General features: G+C 41.5%; 2 protein-coding genes across 2 annotated transcripts in view; one reads left to right on the forward strand and one right to left on the reverse strand.

The window, feature by feature from the left end:
* Positions 1-5,841, reverse strand: part of RIDA (reactive intermediate imine deaminase A homolog) — a 14,803-nt gene extending 8,962 nt beyond the window's left edge. The window contains exon 1 of the mRNA XM_017504994.2: positions 5,619-5,841. Within this exon, the coding sequence (XP_017360483.1) occupies positions 5,619-5,683 (65 nt within the window). The 5' untranslated portion in view covers positions 5,684-5,841. The remainder of the gene's footprint in view (positions 1-5,618) is intronic.
* Positions 5,842-5,890: 49 nt separating this feature from the next.
* The window catches only part of POP1 (POP1 homolog, ribonuclease P/MRP subunit), a 43,064-nt gene continuing 28,934 nt past the window's right edge, over positions 5,891-20,020 (forward strand). Inside the window, exons 1-5 of the mRNA XM_017504995.1 lie at positions 5,891-5,982; positions 12,090-12,233; positions 15,913-16,080; positions 16,664-16,839; positions 18,564-18,812. Coding sequence (XP_017360484.1) covers positions 12,092-12,233; positions 15,913-16,080; positions 16,664-16,839; positions 18,564-18,812 — 735 coding nt within the window. The 5' untranslated portion in view covers positions 5,891-5,982; positions 12,090-12,091. The remainder of the gene's footprint in view (positions 5,983-12,089; positions 12,234-15,912; positions 16,081-16,663; positions 16,840-18,563; positions 18,813-20,020) is intronic.

The raw sequence follows: 20,020 nt of genomic DNA on the forward strand, positions 1-20,020 counted from the left end.
GATCTTGGCTCACTGTAACCTCTGCCTCCCAGGTCCCGGTTCAAGCAATTCTCCTGCCTCAGCCTCCTGAGTAGCTGGGATTACAGGCACGCGCCACCATGCCCAGCTAATTTTTGTACTTTTAGTAGAGACGGGGTTTCACCATGTTGGTCAGGCTGGTCTTGAATTCCTGACCTTGTGATCCACCCGCCTCGGCCTCCCAAAGTGCTGGGATTACAGGCGTGAGCCACTGTGCCCGGGTGCTTCCTCATTTTTTTTTTTTTTTTTTTAACAGCTACCTATATTTCACAATATGGATGTACTTTAATTAGTCACCATTGCTTCCAATATTTTGTTATAAATAAAACTACAGTAAACACAAACACATACATACACACACACTTTCCCTAATTAACTAAGCTTTCCTTTCCTCTGGATCCCAGGGGTGCTCTGGTTGTCTCTTTCTTATACTATGTACAGGATCCTGCCTCGTGTTGTAACTCATCCTGATATTATCCTGTCTCCCAAGATATCTAAGACTCTAAACTCCTTGAGGTAGGGGCAATGTCTTACCACGTCTCTGTAGCTGTGTAGGGTGCAGGTGATTCCTTGCATACAGTGGGCACACTATAAGTACTTGCTGATGTTTTGCTCTTTAACTACTTAGTAGCATAAATAATTTTGGCTGTCAATGAATCTCTTTTTAGCAGGACCTGTCCACTTATAGCGAATGCCTTAGAGAGCTAAGGAAGTATGTTTAAACTTGGTAACATGATTCAGAAAATCTAAAGTCTTCTCAACTATCTGGCTTTCACACTGGTCCACAAATAGATAACTACTGAATTTGTTAATTTGTAATCTTTTCTCAGGTTAAATAATACCATCAGTGACACTGTTTCTATTAGCTCTCCTGTTTCTATTAACTATCCTGTGTCCTGTGTAATTAGGACAGCCCTAGGTCCTGTGCAAAGTACCTTCAGCTTTCCCCATATCTGAAACACACTTTAAGTCCATATGCATTATTATTTATCAGAAACTTCACAACAGTACAAAGAAACTCTGTTATTTTCAGAATATAAAAAGTAAGCTCTGGAGCTGAGACCATCTGAGGTATATCAGTTATCTCGTATAGATCTAAAGAAGTTTGTTTATAAGAATAATTGGCTAGTTGACATCTTCTGAGCATAAGAATCCTACTATTCACAGACAAGTGATAGTAAGATTCTTTAAAGAATTTTAAAAATTAAAAGTGCATTGTTCTATTTTGAGATTAAAGGGTAATCACACTTTCAAAAGCATTCTGATAATTCTCACATTATAATCTATGCCACATGGGCTACCACTTCACAAATTTATAACTATGAGGACGGTGTGCAAAATGAGTAATGCAAAGCAATGCACTGTTGAAATCGTTCAAGGTTCTGTCTGGAAGTATTCCTAAGATGTGCTGAGCAGATTGGCTAATTAGTGACAACACCCCATTGATCCAATGCCAGGGACTGAAAGTTCCACACATTTGAATTCTCCCTGGAGACGACCCAGGATTTTCAAAAAGTGTACTCACTACACACTCCACGCACAGAAACTCTTGTTTCCAAAAGGTTTCTAAAACATGTTCAATTAACTTTATCAGAATATAAGTAGTTAGCTGGAGTCTGTTTTTTTCTTAAACATTAAAATAAGCACCATTTCTAATCATTTAGTGCACAAGAGGCACAATGTTCTGGAAGTCTCCACACCATGAAGTTGGTGGCTTTTTTCTTGTTATACTGGCACATTCGTATGATGACTCCCCTCTTTTTTGCTTTCAGCTTTATAAAGACAGTTGACTCCTATCCACCTTCAAGTCAGCCAGGAACATTACTGTTGTGCTTCCTTTCTTGAACAAGTCCATGGAGTATTTCTAAAGAGGTCAAGGAAGGGGTATGCTCTTTAGCAGTCTCCAGGACAAATCACTTTGATTTGGTTGTGTCCCTCTTGTTCAGAAGTAAAAGTGTTTTTCTAAATGCTACCACTGTGTGATTGAGGGAAAGACATTAGGGCAGAAGGAGAAAAAAGATTACAGATTTTTACTTATAATGTCCCGTAACTATTCTCACTTTGTTTACCTCCAAATTTCTATCAGAATTCTCTTCTTAAAAGATCTGATCATGTTCCACCCTGCTTAAAAACATTTAGCCTGGGCAACATGGCAAAACCTCAGCTCTACAAAAAATACAAAAATTATCCGGGCATGGTGGCTTGAGCTTGTATCCCCAGCTACTTGGGAAGCTGAGGTGGGAGGATGGCTTGAGCCAGGGAGGCTGAGGCAGCACTGAGCAGCGATCCCAGCTCTCGCCTGGGTGACAGAGCGAGACACTGTCAACACACACACACAAACACACACAACCACAACAAAAAAACACATTTGATTGCTCCACATTATATATGAAATAAAGTTTATATTCTTCCATTTTGTATTGGAATCCACTACAACCTGTACCCTGCTAAAATCTAATTTGTATTGGTCACTTTTATTTAATTCCCAAAATAATCTTATCAAGTGGTATTATTTATGCCCACTTAGAAGACAAAGAAGCAAACTAAGAAAGGTTAAGTCATGCTGCAAGGTCATATAATTAAAGAGGCAAAACAAGAATTCAAATCCAAAGCCCAACTCTTAATCAGCATTTCTCAAAGGAGTCAGTCATACACAGTGAAACACAGTAAGAAAATTTTCCAATTTTTGTTTTTCAGTCTACATAAGGGACAACAAACTAAATGATTAAGACTAGGCTCTAGAACCCATTCCTAAATTCAAATTTTGTTACATCACTTTTTAGTGGTGTAACTTTTGGCAAATTATTTAATTTGCACACATCAGTTTCTTCATCTGAAAAATGGGGACTATAATATAACCATGCACATAAATCAGTTAGAACAGTGCCTGGTGCTGGCTGGGTGTGGTGGCTGACACCTGTAATCCCAGCACTTTGGGAGGTCAAGGGGGGTGGATCACTATAGGTTAGGAGCTCAATACCAGCATGGCCAATGCGGAGAAACCTTGTCTCTATTAAAAATACAAAAAGAAGCCGGGCATGGTGGCACATGCTTGTAATCCCAGCTACTTGGGAAGCTGAGACATGAGAATCGTTCTAATCTGTGAGGTTGTGGGGTATAGGTTGCAGTGAGCTGAGACTGCGCCACTGCACTCTAGCCTGGGCAACAGAGCGAGACTCAGTCTCAAAAAAAAATACCAACCAGCCAACCAAACAAAACCCAGTGCTGAGTAAGCAACAGTAAATGTTAGCAATGATGACTCTGCCCCATCTGATTACATTAAGGAGAAAAAAATTATCATTTTTAGAAAACAAATTTAAAAATCACTTAAAAATTTTTAATTAAACGTTTTTAAAAATAGAGATAGGGTCTCATTATGTTGTCCCAGCTGGTCTTGAACTCCTGGCTTCAGGCAATCCTCTTCACCTTGGCCTCCCAAAGTGTTGGGATTACAGGTGTGAGCCACATTACCCAGCCAAAGAAGCATCCCTCTTAACAAAGAGAGAGCTAGCCTCAGGTTTTGAGCCAAATGCAATATCTATCTAAAATTTAATAACACCTTTTTAAAAATTGAGTTTATTACTGTTACTTTCTATTGAATTGTTTTTTATTTACTGTAAAGTTTCCTTTTTAAATTAACTTGTTAAATAAAATGAAGTGAGCCATCTCAAAGAAATAGGTTAAGTAAATAATAAGTGATAGATTTGGCAAACAAACAAAAAGAAGTAGCACTTGAATTATGAAAACTTTCTCCTCCGAATCTTTATACCATGCATTCTTCTACCTCCATGCCCTCACTCAAGCCATTCCCTCTACCTGACTTCCACCTCCATGCCCTTCACTCAACGACTTCCTGTTGAAATCCTTAACGAATTAATTTAAAAATCAAACTTTACAACACTACTATAAATGACAAAACCAATTTTCAAAACCAAAGGACAATCTCTCACAAGGAAGCTTCCTAAATCTCCCTTTTCCTCTTCCACCTCAAGTTAAAATGAATGTGTCTTTTTTCTCCTTTACTCCATACCCCACTTGCCCTCTCACTCCTGTTGCATTTTATTTCCAAGTTTTCTATAATAATTCCTGTTCTGGCCAGGCGCATTGGCTCACGCCTGTAATCCCAGCACTTTGGGAGGCCGAGGTGGGAGGATCACCAGGTCAGGAGATCGAGATCATCCTGGTCAACATGGTGAAACCTCCTCTTTTAAAAAAAAATAATAATAATTCCTGTTCTGTCACATCTCAGTGCCTTTTCTCACAGCAATAGATTTAAAGGAGGGAGCTAGGGCTTGATTTCAAATCAAACTGTCACTTATAGACTCTCTGACCTTGACTTGGAGCTTGAGTTTTCTTTTTGTAAAATGGGGATGGGACTTAAGAGAAGGTGGTTGTCATGGTATCTGGCATAAAGCACGCACTAAATTAAAATGTCCATTTTTCTTTTCCCCATATATATGAATGTTTTTCACACTGGGTTGTCTTTATACATTTTTATACTCCTAAGTGCTTGGCATATAATAGGCATTCAATGCACTTTAGTGAAGAATTAAAAATAAACACAAAAAATTATCTTAGAAAAAGAAAGTCTCCAATAATGCATACGATAAGATCCAATAGTTTTAAAGCTGAGACATTTTAAGAAAACGAAGTTTAAAAATAAAATTAACCTTTCCATTTAAAAGCACTTCTGACAAGTAGAAACAAAAGCACACAAGGTAGACTTCCTGGCCAGTATACATATATTTAGCTAGAGCATGTTGGCACAAGCTTAGAAAATAATCTTTGCTATGATTTGTATTTATTAGTGGGAAATAAGACTGGGCAATGAATTGACAAACATTACAATGCATTTCCACATGTTGTAGAAACCAGTGGCTTGGGTAGATGTACAAGGATTAGCTAAGCATTTCTGTTAAAAGAACTCAGCTCTCCACAGTAGAGGCAACTACATCTGTTGATGGGGCTCTTTCCAATTGTTAGACCAAGTATGAAGCTAATGAAAGACCTCGGTCACAAAGGACTGCATATTTTATGATTCAATTTATACGAAATGTCCACAACAAGCAAATCCCTGAAGATGAAAGTAGATTGTTAGGGGCCACGCGGGAGAGGAGAATGGGGAGTGAATGCTAATGGGGATGGGATTTGTTTTTGGGGTGATGAAAATGTTCTGAAGAAAGTGGTGATGGCTGCACAAGTCTGAGTATGGTCAAAACCATTGAATTGTACATGTTAAAAAGGGTGAATTTTATGGTACGTGAATTATATCTCAATAAAGCTGTTAACAAGAAAACGAAAACGACCCTCTCCCCCAAACAAAACGCAGGGTCTGAAGACATCTAACTAGGTACAGCTTTCTGGCAGGCTGGGGCTTCGCTGCGTAGCAGCCCCAGCCAGAAGGAGCAAAATCCCCTGGAGCGCAGGCTCGCAGATACCACCGTGGCTCCCAAATCGCTGTAGGTCTTCGGGTGCGTTGCCCGCTTTCTGGGCTCAGTTTCCTCGCGTGTTCACAGGGGCTCCGACTTGGGGTGGCCCCAACTCCAAATCCCCGAACCCGAACGCCCCGGGTCCGTCACTGCTCCCACTAGCCACGTTACCTGTAGGGTCCAATGGCCCCTGGGGCTTTCGCGGTGCTGATCACCCTTCTGATCAAGGACGACATGGCTCAGACTTTCCTCCTGCGGTCCTTTCTTCTTCAGGAGAAGAAGCTCCAGCACTACACCTCCTCGCTTCTCACGGTACTGACCAACCCTAGCAGCGCCTTTGCCCCAAGGCGCCCGCAGGGACGGGCTCGCGTGGCATTCTGGGAACTGTAGTCTCGGCGCCGCTCCAGGCCACGTGGAGGAAGCGCCGGGTCTAGCGCATGCGTTCTCCAGCGCGTTCGCCAGGCGCTTTTCCTTGGTGGGTACTGTCGCGGAGGCTTGTCATTCTTACCCGGGGAGTCCTCAGAGCGTCTGGCAGGTTGGTCGTGAGGGGTTGGTGCCTTCTAGAGCTGCGAGTGTCGGGGGTTCTGTGTGTGGCGGCACCCCGCTTGGCGCCCGCCTCACCTCCTCATCTTCTTTCCCTCAGACTCCGCTGACCTCTTCTTTCCTTGGTGCCTGTGCCCGGGGCCCCTCTTCCTGGTGTCGCATCTCCTTTGGCCCCTGCGCTCGAGCCCCCTACGTCTGTCATTTCCCTTGATTGCCCCGCCTGGCGGAGGCCATCCTGGGAATGGGCTTGTATCCCTCTTCTGCAACCCCAAAGGACTAAGATGGGTCGGTCGGTCATTCAGGGGACCACGCTGAGATCTGGGCGTTAGTCACTTTCCTGCTCCTACGGTGTTCCCTTCTCTAGGGTGCCCCTCGGGCTTTACAAGGTCACTATCTGAACAGAGCTCTAGTGATTGGGATATCATTTCAGAAAGTAAGATAGTGATCTGGAATGGCCCAGATCCCTTGTGAGTATTCTGCTGTGTCAGAAGGGATGATACTTGGCTAAATATTTCTTATCCTGTTAGTATTTGCATTATAAATACGCTTCATTTCTTCATTTATGTGGGCACTCACAGATATGAGTCCCTATTGTATGTAAGGCACTCTGCTAGGTGCTAGGAATGCAAAAAAAAAAAAAAAAAAAAAAGTAAAACCTCTGCCTTCCTTGCTTCCTAAAGATAATATAAGAAAATCTCCTTTATTCCCTCTCATTTTGTCCTACAAGCTGCTAAGGTTTTGACCTTACTCCTTCCAGCTCAGGAACGCTCTGATCTTTTTCACTGGTTTGGGGCCTGGAATAAAAGACCTTTCAGTCTGGCCTCCCCTTGCCTATTCAAGTTTCATTGTCATCTACTCTCACTTCCCACTAGAGTCAAGTCCTCACTCCTGTATTCACATAGTAGATTCCTGAATACTCTTTTTTCCTTATCTGCAAATTCCAGCTAACTGAAATCCTATTTTCTCTTACTTTTCCTACCAATTCCCCCGCTTTTTTTTCTCCTTTCCTTCCTTTCCTTTTTCTTTTTTTTAATTTAGCTTCTTTTTTTTTTGAGACAGGGCCTCACTCTGTCACTCAGGCTGGAGCTTAGTGGCATAATCTTGGCTCACTGCAACCTTGACCTCCTGGGCTTATCGGATCCTCCAGGCTGAGCATCTAAAGTAGCTGGGATTACAGGTGCATGGCACCACACCTGGCTAATTTTGGTATTTTCTCTGGAGATGGGGTTTCTTCATGTTGGCCAGGCTGGTCTCTAAATCTTGAGCTCAGGCAATTCTCCCACCTCAGCCTCCCAAAGTGCAGGATTATAGCTGTAACCATTACACCCAGCCACATTTTTTTTTTCTTTCCTTTCTCCTGTTTCCTATTGTGCTGTACTGTATAATTTAGTATTTTATTATGTGAGGTCTTGTTTTCTAATTGTTGTGTGTTTCAATAATAGTGGATTGGAGAGGGAAGGGGTGGGGAAAAAAAAAGAATAGTTGATAGAGTCAGACTGCCTGGTTTGAATCTCAGCACTATCACAAGCTTAGTAGCCTTGGGCTGTTATAGCATCTCTGTGCTTTAATTTCTTCATTTATAAAATGAGGATAATACCAGTGACCGCAGAGTGTGAGAATTAAATGAATAAGTCATGTAGAATAGTGCCTGCCACATAAAGTTCTCAATGCTGCCTAAGATGATGAAATTCTTATTCCACTTCGGTATTATATACAGCCTGAAACTATTAGGCACATAGTAGGTGTCCAAAAGTTTGTTAAATTTGATTAAACTAAATAATTAAGAGATGCTTTTTATTTACAAAATCGTCATTTAAGTTTGTAAATAAGTAGCTACTTTGGAGCATTACAAATGATTCAACTTGTGTAAAATATTTCTTGTGAAACAAGGTACTTTATTCTTTTTTTGTTTTTTTAGACAGTGTCTCACTCTGTCGCCAGGCGCCAGGCTGGAGTGCAGTGGCGCGATCTAGGCTCACCGCAACCTCCACCTCCCGGGTTCAAGCAGCTCTCCAGCCTCAGCCTCCCGAGCAGCTGTGACTACAGGCACCAGCCACCACACCCAGCTAATTTTTGTATATTTAGTAAAGACGGGGTTTCACCCTATTGGCCAGGATGGTCTCGATCTCTTAACCTCGTGATCCGCCTGCCTTGGCCTCCCAAAGTGCTGGGATTACAGGCGTGAGCCACTGAGCCTGGCCGATACCTTTATTCTTAAGGCAGATTTTATATTAAGTCACCAGCTTTTTAGATCTGGAAGAAAACAGAGATCATCTAGTTAATTCCCAGGTTCTCAAACCAGAGTCCATTATACCAAAGGGTGTGTCTGGTCAATCAGAGGATACTAAGCTGTATGAGAAAACATAACATATCCATTTTATTTGAAGATTTGGGGAAAATATTTTTATAAAGGTGTCACATATTTAGTGCTTATTAAAGTTTTGATAAAACTGACTTGAAGGTGAAGATAAGAGTTAAGATTCCTTCTGGAAACTTTTTTGTTGTTGTTTTTGAGACAGGATCTTGCTCTGTCACCCAGGCTGGAGTGCAGTAGTGTTATCAAGGCTCACTTACTACAGCCTTGACCCTCCTGTCTCAAGTGATCGTTCCACTTCAGCCTCCTGAATAGGTGGGACCACAAATGCATAACCATGCCCAGCTTATTTTTTTATTTTTTGTAGAGATGAGGTCTTACTGTGTTGCCCAGGTTGGTTTTGAACTCCTGAGCTCAAGCAATCCTCCTTGGCCTCCCAAAGTGCAGGCATTATAGGTGTGAGCCACTATACCGGGCTTCTGGAAACTTTAAATTCTACGACTTCATAAAGATGCATCTTATATTCATTCCCTTCTGCTGATAGAGGACCACTGCTAGTTTGATTTGCTCATATTTTAGCCTGGACCCAAAGCTCAGGGATGTTCCCAAGGTTATCCTAATCCTCCAGCAGGAGCCTTTTCTTGGCCCATTCTAATCTTGAGCAGAGCTAGAGTTCCTATGGTAGTCTTGTCTAGCTTGCTGGTGAGTTTTGATTCAAGCAGATAATAGTAGGTTAACTAAGTTGTTTTGTAAAATATTCTGAATGGCTTTTAATGCTGCCTGATCTCAATCATGTGCTTCACTAGCCAACCAGCTCTGCAGAACTCCATTTACTTCCTTCATACTGTTTAGTTTGAAAAATATTTTTGCTTGTAGATATAGTTATCTTTCATTTAGCTGAAATTAGTGGCGGGAGACAATGAAATGGCATCAATCCCTGTTATTTATTATTTAAGAATAATAGCTACCATAAACCGAGCATTTAGTTAGCATAAAGCCCCATGCTAAGTAAGTTGTGTGTATGCGCTTTGCAAAGCCAAAACCGTATACAGTGTGTATATGTTTGTTTGTTTATTTATTTCGAGACAGAGTCTCACTCTGTCACCAGACTGGAGTGCAGTGGTGTGATTTCGGCTTGCTGCAACCTTCGCCTCCTGGGTTCAAGAGATTCTAGTGCCTCAGCCTCCCGAGAAGCTGGGATTACAGGTGCATGCCATCACAATGGGCTCATTTTTGTGTTTTTTAGTAGAGATGGGGTTTCACCATGTTGGCCAGGCTGGTCTTGAACTCCTGGCCTCAAGTGATCCACCCACCTTGGCCTCCCATAGTGCTGGGATTATAGGCATAAGCCATCCCACCTGGCCTGTATATAATGTTTATTTAATTATCACAGCAACTTGTAGAGGAAGAGGCTGAGGCTGAAAGAGAGAAAGTAATTTTCCTAAGATTATGTAACTAAAAAGTGTAAAGAAGGAATTTGAACCCGAATCTTTCAAACTCCATAGTGAAAGCCCTTAAACACTATACGCCAGTTTTAATTTTGTATGAGGTCTTACATTGGAAAAGGAAGTAAGTGAATGGGGGTGTAGTTAACTTAGTGGCTCTCAGTGGGAGTGGGCAAATCCTGATATGGCTGGCATTTTGGAAGTTTGTGCAGGTGTTTTGGTTGGAATAATAATTGGGCTAACGTTGTTGGCATTTATTGTGCAGGAACAGGGATGTTAGACAGCCTGCCATGTGCAGAAAAGCCCCACAATAGTCCAGTGCCTAATTTATATAAAATTATTGGTTACACAGGTTTTTGTTTTGTTTTGTTTTGTTTTGTTTTTTAGTTTTTTGAGACAGAGACTTGCTCTGTTGCCTAGGCTGGAGTGCAGTGGTGCAATCTTACCTCACTGCAACCTCCACCTCCTGGGTTCAAGCGATTCTCCTGTCTTAGCCTCCCGAGTAGCTGGGACTACAGGTGTGCGCCACTGCACCCAACTAATTTTTGTATTTTTAGTAGAGATGGGGTTTCGCCATGGTGGCCAGGCTGGTCTTGAACTCCTGACTTCAAGTGCGCTCGCCTCAGCCTCCCAAACTGCTGGGATTACAGGCGTGGGCCACTGTGCCCAGCCTGTTACACAGTTTTAATATGCACTGAATTTTCCAGGAATGCAATAAATCAAAGCAAGTTTGTACTTTTGTTGAGGGGGCTACTTTACTAAGGAGTGTTTACCAATTTGGAAAATTACGTCACCAGTGGCATTGTTACCTTCTCTTTGAGGCACTGGTACAACACACCTGTGCTGCTTTGCCTTTGTGGCTGTTGAATTCATGGTAATTCTGTGTATAGGTAGAAGTAAAGATTGGCATTAAAATATTGAACTGCTTTGAGAACAGCTTGGTAAATATCAGCTGCTCTGAGCTCCCCTGCCTCCTGGTGTTTCCATGTATAGGGCCCTTCAGATTTCCTGCAGTCAGCAACAAGAGTTAATGACTGTTACATCGGGGTTGGAGGGCTTCCAGGACCCTTATCCAGCTTTATGGATTGTGTCAATGCCTGTGCTAATGTCTATGGGATGTCATTATCCTCTGGGTTCAAAATCTGTTTCATAATATCATCTAGTATAGTTGTGGCAAAGTAGTTACTATTGTTTTACCATAAAATAGTTAATATTATTTTATTAAAATTACTTCTTAGTTTTCCTTTATGTCATAGTTAGGGCATTTATTGTAGGGTATGTCTTGATATGTGTCTAATAGGTTATAACATTCATTTCATATCAAAATAGAAAACAGCTCCTTCAAACTGAATCAGTAAAAATGGGGGATGTTGAGTTTGAAAGTTGGGAACTACTGAGTGGTAAATCAGTCGGGCTCCCACTGTGCTTTTGTCTTTATATTGCTTCAAATTGAAAGAAATCATTGTCCATTAATATTATAAATTAAATATATAGCTGGCCTCATCTGAGTAGTAGAAATGAAAACGTCAATAATTTGTGTTGCCGGGCGTGGTGGCTCAAGCCTGTAATCCCAGCACTTTGGGAGGCCGAGGCGGGTGGATCACGAGGTCAAGAGATCGAGACCATCCTGGTCAACATGGTGAAACCCCGTCTCTACTAAAAATACAAAAAATTAGCTGGGCGTGGTGGTGCGTGCCTGTAATCCCAGCTACTCAGGAGGCTGAGGCAGGAGAATTGNGAGGCGGGTGGATCACGAGGTCAAGAGATCGAGACCATCCTGGTCAACATGGTGAAACCCCGTCTCTACTAAAAATACAAAAAATTAGCTGGGCGTGGTGGTGCGTGCCTGTAATCCCAGCTACTCAGGAGGCTGAGGCAGGAGAATTGTCTGAACCCAGGAGGCGAAGGTTGCGGTGAGCCGAGATCGCGCTATTGCACTCCAGCCTGGGTAACAAGAGCGAAACTCCGTCTCAAAAAAAAAAAAATAAATAAATAATAATTTGTGTTGTTTTTAATAAAGTTTATCCTTTTGGAATAGGGTGTTCTATATTTCATTGATTCAAGTGGCTCTTATTTCACCTAAGAATCAAGATAAAGTGTTTGAACTAATTAAAAAATTTTTTTATCACCTATATCAACCTTATCTCATTTTTCATTCTTCTAACACACTTTATGTGGTATCAACAGTTGTATATGATTTGGCAGTGCAAACTGGAACGTACAGGGTTGTTCCATCAGTAGACTTATTTTGAGTCACATGAATATTTATTCATTAAGTTTATTTTTATTTTCAAGTGGAAGTTTCCTTTCCCTGTATTAAATGTATTACTTCCTTTCTAGAAATGTCTAATGCAAAAGAAAGAAAACATGCTAAGAAAATGAGAAACCAGCCTACCAATGTGACTCTGTCCTCTGGCTTTGTGGCTGACAGAGGTGTAAAGCACCACAATGGAGGTGGAAAGCCTTTCCAAGCTCAAAAACAAGGTAAGAGACACATGATGCTCTCTCCACTCCCATTTTGACCAAATTGCTTTTGTCAACTCTTTGGATAGTCATTATCTAAATAGTAAATGAACTGAATTATAAACAGTTACAGTAGACCCTCATTATTTTTGAATTTTCTACTTGCAAGTTTGCCTACTTGCCAAAGCTTATTTGTAATCCCAAAATCAATACCCGTGGAGCTTTGGCTATCATTCGTGGACATACATAGAGCAGGAAAAGTTTGAGTTGCCCCATGTTTACGTTATCAGCTGAGCTTCCCAGCCTTCATCCAGAAATGGCCAGAGGATGGAGGCAGTACAGGGGCAGGGCAGTACAGTGCAAGAAGCTCCAGCTCTACTGGGGTTTGACTGTCAGTCCTGGGGCAGCCTCATGCAAGTCACTTAGCATTTCTAGATTTCATTTTCTCTTTTATAAAATAAAGGAAATAGACTCTACCAGGATGGGTTGTTTTTAGGACTTAAGATTATAATATGGCCAGGTACGGTGGCTCTCACCTGTAATCCCAGCACTCTGGGAGGCTGAGACGGGCAGATCACCTGAGGTCAGGAGTTCGAGACCAGCTTGGCCAACATGGCGAAACTCCATCTCTACTAAAAATACAAAAATTAGCCAGGCATGGTGGCGTGTGCCTGTTGTCCCAGCCACTCGGGAGGCTGAGGCAGGAGAATTGCTTGAACCTGGGAGGTGCATGTTGCAGTGAGCCAAGATTGCGCCACTGCACTCCAGCCTGGACAACAGAGTGGGACTCTGTCTCCAAAAAAGAAAAGAATAAAAGAAGATTGTAATCTATGAGAGATCTCCATCTCTCATATATGTATGTATATATATATGTATCCCCATAAAAGAAAAGAATAAAAAAAGATTATAATCTATGAGAGATGGAGATATATATGTAATCCCAATGAATGGTTCAGCATTCATTAATTCATTGACATAATTCAGCGAACATATGTAACATAACTACTATAAATAATGAAAATTGGCTATGCATATTTTAGAGCTGATATATTTTATTTCTACCTTAACATCAATTATTATTACACTTCTATATTTCCTAAGAGAAATGTAGTATAGCCATCATATCTGTATTTCACTGGTATGCTGACTTTAGATGCTTATAAAGTGATAGGAAGATCACAGTTGTTCATTCAGGCAGCAGTAGAAAGTGCCAATTTGGGAAGACAGCAAAGCAAGTGGCCAAGAACTTGTTTGGAATGCTTTAAAGAACTGTGGATCAGGTCTGATGAAGAAAATTTTAGAGTCAAATTCATAAGATCTAGATTTAGATCCTACAGTTGATGCCTACCATGCCATGTGATAAGCCTTTCACACATTTTATCTCATTTAAACCTCACAATGTTCTAAGATTATGGTGGCTTAATAATTAATAACACAATTGAAATAAGCAGGAACACTATCAAATTCTCTACTGAACCCTTAATTTACATACAGTTTTTTTTTTTTTTTTTGAGACAGAGTTTTGCCCTGTCACCCAGGTTAAAGTACAATGATGCGATCTTGGCTTACTGCAACCTCTACCTCCTGGGTTCAAGTGTTTCTCCTGCCTCAGCCTCCCTAGTAGCTGCGACTACAGGCGTGTGCTAATTTTTGTATTTTTAGTAGAGATGGAGTTTTACCCTGTTGGCTAGGCTGGTCTCTAACTCCTAACCTCAAGTGATCCACCTGACTCAGCCTCCCAAAGTGTTGGGATTACAGGCATTAGCCACTGCGCCTGGCCACAGACAGATATTTAATGTTGTCTTGTAGTCATAATGCCCAGACACTTGTCTGGAAATTTTGCATTTTTGTTTCTTTTTATGGAGAATGGAGTCTCACTTTGTTGCCCAGGCTGGAGTGCAGTGGCACGATCTTGGCTCACTGCAACCTCTGCTGGGTTCAAGCAATTCTGGTGCACGCTGCCATGCATGACTTATTTTTGTATTTTAGTAGAGATGGGGGTTCACCATGTTGCCTAGGCTGGTCTTGAACTCCTAAGCTCAGGCAATCCACCTGCCTCAGCAACCTTGACCCTCTGGGCTTAGATGATTCCCTCCACCTCAGCTTCCCAAGTAGCTGGGACTACAAGCGTGTGCTAATGTGCCCAGCAAATTTTTTTTTTTGAAAGAGGCAGGGTTTTGCCACATTGCCCCAGTTGGTCTCAAACTCCTGAACTCAAGTGATCTGCCCAGCTTGGCCTCTCAAAGTGCTGGGATTAGAGGTGTGAGCCACCACGCCCATTCTGGAACTTTGCTTTTAATTCTTTAGTATAGGGGCTCTCAATTTGAGTGTGACAGAGCATTAGGATAAAAGACTGACTATACACAATCATGTGGATTAGAGTATTAAGGGAGTGTTGTTTGAGCTGCTGTAACAAAGTACAGGTTGAGCATTCGTAATCCAAAAATCTGAAGTCTGAAATGCTCCAAAATCTAAAACTTTTTGAGCACTGACATGACATCACAGGTGGAAAATTCCACGTCTGATCTCTTGTGATGGGGTCACAGTCAAAATGAAGGCACACAACAAACAGTTTATTCAGCATTCCCACAGGAAGGAAGATGTTCCCAGCCCCCTTCAGCTGTGATGTATCTTTTTTCCAAGCACTCCCAGATTTCACCACCTAAACACACCCACAAAGACAAATAAAATGGCATGTAATTTTTACTGTTAAATAAATGTGAATAAGTGCTTATCAGTAGCATCTAGATTCAGAATCAGGAATGATGCTGATGCCAGCCAATCATAGATTGTCTACAACGGTCGCTGAGATCGTGACACCATGACCAACCTTTGCTTTCTGATGGTTCAAGTACACAATGTGCAAAAAATTTCATGCACAGAATTATTAAAAATACTGTACAAAATTATTTTCAGGCTATATGTATAAGGTGAAAGAAACAATTGAATTTTGTCTTTAGACTTGGTTTCCATCCCCAAGTTCTCATTTTATACATATACAAATATTATAAAATCCAAAAAAAAAGTTGGAATTTGAAACACTTCTGGTCCCAATTATTTCAGATGAGGGATACTCAACCTGTACCTTACTGGGTATAATACATTATAAATAATAAATGTATTTCTCACAGTTCTGAGGACTGAAAAGTCCAACATCAAGAAGCCAGCCTTCTGGTTCATGTACAGCACCTTTTTACTGGATTCTCACATGGTGGAAGGAGTGAGGGTCTCTGAGCTCTCCTTTATAAGGAAACTAATCTCATTCATGAGGGCCCCACCCTTGTGACCTAATCACCCCCTAAAGACCCCACCTCCTCATACCATCACTTTGGGGTTTAGGACTTCAACATTTGAATTTTGGGGGACATAAGCCTTCAGACCTTAGCAGGGAGCTTAGATTTGAAATTCATGTTGCACTGTTTATAGGGGAAAATTTCATCTGTATCTGTTATATCCAAGGTCCTTTATATGTCATCCTGACATGATTACGTTGTGTGCTACCTACTAGCTTTGTGACCTTGGGCAAGTTAATTCACCTTCCTATGTGAGATTCCTCTTTAAAAATAAGTAGTAATAGCCACCGTATAGGGTGGTTGTAGGATTAAAAACAAGGTCAATATTGCCACCAACAAATATTAGTTCTCCACGATAATTTTTATCTCTGATAAAGGTGACATGTTTCTTTTTGAAAATGCACTAGAGCCTCATCCTGGAACTTCACGACAGTGGCAAGCCAGAGTCAACCCCCATTCTCTGCCTGACCCTGATGTGAATGAGCAGTCTTCCTCCAAAGTGATGTTTAGAAAAAAGGGAGGATGGAAAGCAGGTCCCGAGGGTACATCGCAGGAGATCCCCAAGTATATAACTGGTGGGTACTCATAAAGAAGTGCAGTTTGCTTGTATTTTGAGCTCTTCGTGTCTAATGCAGCAGCTAACTGCCCTCCTCATGGTCCTGGCTCTACCTCCCTGCCTCTTCTCTCCTCCTCTCACTTCAGACCCTTCTCACCTCTAGCCTGGACTCTGGCCAGAGCTTCCTTGGGCTTGGTGGCTCTCACTTCATCAGTTTCTCTTCCTGTCTCTTACTTGTCTTCTTATAAGTTTTAATGAACTGTTCCGCCTTGTCTCAACCCCCATGCTTCTCCTATTTTAAATATGCCATCCACACTCAGCACAGCATTCTCCAAAGATGGAAAATTGACTACGCCCTAATGGTAACCAAACTTTTATTTAAAGGGCCTCCAGGCCCTTTCCAGCCTCTTCTCCTGTTCTTCACCCTATGATCCCCATCCACGTTAAACCCTATATTCCTTGTAAATACCTTAGATGTGCTTTCTGGTCTCTCTTTATGCCTTCTTGGTAGAGGAATTCACTTAAGTTTCCCCAGTACCCCGTTTATTCTCCAATGTTAATTCAAGGTTTGTGTTTAATGACTTTGTCATTTCCTTCAACAGCTTCTACTTTTGCTCAAGCACGAGCTGCTGAAATCAGCGCCATGTTAAAAGCTGTGACCCAGAAGTCTTCAAATTCACTGGTTTTCCAGACTCTGCCACGGCACATGCGACGAAGAGCCATGAGCCACAATGTCAAACGCCTTCCCAGACGGTTACAGGAGATTGCCCAGAAAGAGGTAGGAGTCCCAGTTAGTGTAAATGCTTAGGTTAGTAGCTCCTAGAAGAAATTGAGAAATATTAACCTAATAGAATTTATTAAAAATAAAAACCAAGGCTGGGCAGGGTGGCTCATGCCTGTAATCCCAGCACTTTGGGAGGCTGAGGTGGGCAGATTGCCTGAGCCCAGGAGTTCAAGACCAGCCTGGGCAACATGATGAAATCTTGTGTCTATAAAAAATATCCTAAAATTAGCTGGGTGTGGTGGTGCATGTGTGTCTGTTGTCCCAGCTACTCAAAAGGCTGAGACGGGAGGCTCCCTTAAGTCGGGGGAGGTTGAGGCTGCAATGAGCTGTGATTGCACTACTGTACTCCAGGCTGGGCAACAGTGATGCCTTGTCTAAAAAGAAAAAAAAAACCCGGAAAACAACACACTCATGCTTTTGCATATATTTGATTTAATCGTTATCCAAACTTCTTCCCTCCAAGCCAAATTAGCAGGCAGTTGGCCATTATATGTGCTTTGAAATATAGCATTTGATACTCCTCTCTTTTAAGAGTGTTGAATAGTTGATTTTCCCTGCCTAGATACTTTAAAAAAAAAATCCTCTGACCTCTTACCAAGCGGTTTTGGATCTGTGTTTTTGGGGTGTGCCCAGCTTTGGGTAGGAAGGTTAAAAAAAGCAGCATCAATGCTTAGCATTTGCCTTTGACTTTTTCAAAGTTGAAAACTTGAACTGGGTTTTCATTTTTGTACAAGTCTAATTTGTTTTGGCTTCACCAGAATTCTAGACTTGAACATTCTAAGATTAATCCCATGACTTTACCAGTTGGTTTAAAACCCATTTATTGAGCAACCTTCTGTTTACCATTGCTATGCTGGTAGTGGCGTTTGAGTTCAAGAGTGAAAACTAACAAGGAATTTTATACTTTCTAGATTTAATGTAATGTCTGTTTCCCAGTGATAACATTTAGCTGTGTCTGTCTGTAACCTAACTGAAATGAAATATGTGGGTTTTCCTCACTTATATTAATTTTGGTCTTAAGTTTTTGGCTTCAGTTACAGTTCTACAGCTTAAAATGACAAGAAGCTAGCATTTGATTTCTTCTTTCTTGCTTTTTGATATTAATAGACATATTAAGCTTGTGTTACTGTGTTGAACATTTTTTTTTGAGACAGAGTCTTGCCCTGTTACCCAGGCTGGAGTGCAGTGGCATGATCTTGGCTCACTACAACCTCTGCCTCCCAGGTTCAAGCAATTCTCCTGCCTCAGCCTCCCAAGTAGCTGGGATTACAGGTGCATGCCACCATGGCTGGCTGATTTTTTTGTATCTTAGTAGAGACGGGTTTTCACCGTGTTGGCCAGGCTGGTCTCGAACTCCTGACCTCATGATCCGCCTATCTCAGTCTCCCAAAGTGCTGGGATTACAGGTGTGAGCTACCACACCTGGCTGTGTTGAACATTTTATAAGTATTCTGGTTTTCATATTTCATGAAACTTGCCCAGTTAGTGAGTAACAGAACTGTGCCTCCTTCCTAGTCTGCATAGCTCTAAAATATTCACTCTTTCCATTGTCTTCCTTCTCTACTTACATTGGAGGAACCAAGTTAAAAATTTAAGCAAAGTAATGGGATCTGTAAAATATTCTACTTAAACTGAAGTTATTTGTTTGAATTCCTAGCCATTAACTCTGTTGTGAGATTCTTACAAACTGGGATATGTCTGTCTTCTTGAACCTATAGGCGGAGAAAGCCGTACATCAGAAAAAAGAACATTCAAAAAATAAATGCCATAAAGCTCGAAGATGTCACATGAACCGGACGCTAGAATTTAACCGTAGACAAAAGAAAAACATTTGGTTAGAAACTCACATCTGGCACGCCAAGCGGTTTCACATGATCAAGAAGTGGGGCTACTGCCTTGGGGAGAGGCCGACGGTCAAGAGCCACAGAGCCTGTTATCGAGCCATGACCAACCGGTGCCTCTTGCAGGTGTGCTTTTCCAGTGGGCTTTCTTGTTATTTTTGTTTGATTCTTTCCCATAGAGACCTTTGGAATAGTTTGTGGTATGTCAAGCCCCATTTATGTGGTTATTCATTTTAAAAATGATTCCTGAGCCTGAGGCCCAAGCCCTTTGTCAGATGCTGGAGATCAGGCAGCCTAAAGTTAGGGGGGACTGACATTAATCAAACAATTTATCAGATACCTGATTGAAGGGAAAAGCATACAGTATGATGAGCATTTCTAACCTGACTGGAAGGCATCCCCCACAAGTGCTGCTTGAGCTGAGCTCTCAGGGATACATGGGAGAGGGGGAACGCAGAAGGAAGCCAGGTGAGAGTAAAGAACTGGAATCAATTCTGTGTGATAGAGATGAAGAGAAGCACCGCAAGGCAACATCAGGGCGAGGTTAGGCTGGAGAAATGAGTAGGAACCAGATCGTGCAGGTCTCGTTGATCGTGTCAAGCTTTATTCTGTATAGATGAATCTAGCAGTCCTTCATCAAAAACAGATATTTGAGAAGCTACTGTGTACCCTGAGCAGGGTTCAAAATGCTGGTCTGGGTGTTTATGGGTCAGTGGGATGCTGGGCAGTATATTTTAAATTTTAAACTCTTTAAGAGGACAGATTATTTTAGAGCCTCTTAATAGTACTGATTGCTCCCTCCTCTTAGTAGCTAATTCAGTTGCTTTCTATTTCTTCCAATACATATTTAGAAATTTGTTCTTTGTGGAAAAGCCTATCTTTCATTGGTAGAATGGCCTTGGCCAAATTTTGAAAGCCATTATTATTGGTGTCCTTTGATACCGCTTGAGAGTAATGTAGTAGAATAATCAATACGTAATCTTTTTTAAAAAATTGTGGTAAAGTATTCATAACAAAAGCATTGAACCATTTTAAATGTACAGTTCTGTGGCATTAAGTACATATATAATGTGTAATCAGTACCACCATGCATCTCCAGAACTTTTTTATCCTTCCACGCTGAAACCCTGGACTCATTAACCACTAACTCCCCATTCCTTCAGCCCCTGGCAGCCACCATTCTACTGTCTGTCTATTAATTTGATCCTATAAGTACTTCATATGAGTGAAATCGTACAATATTTGTCTTTTTGTGACTGGCTTATTTCACATAGCATAATGTCTTCAGATTCATCCGTGCTATAGCATGTGTCAGAATTGGTGTATACCGTATC

This window comes from Cebus imitator, unplaced genomic scaffold (assembly GCF_001604975.1).
Source record: "Cebus imitator isolate Cc_AM_T3 unplaced genomic scaffold, Cebus_imitator-1.0 Scaffold331, whole genome shotgun sequence".
Classification (NCBI taxonomy): Eukaryota; Metazoa; Chordata; class Mammalia; order Primates; family Cebidae; genus Cebus; species Cebus imitator.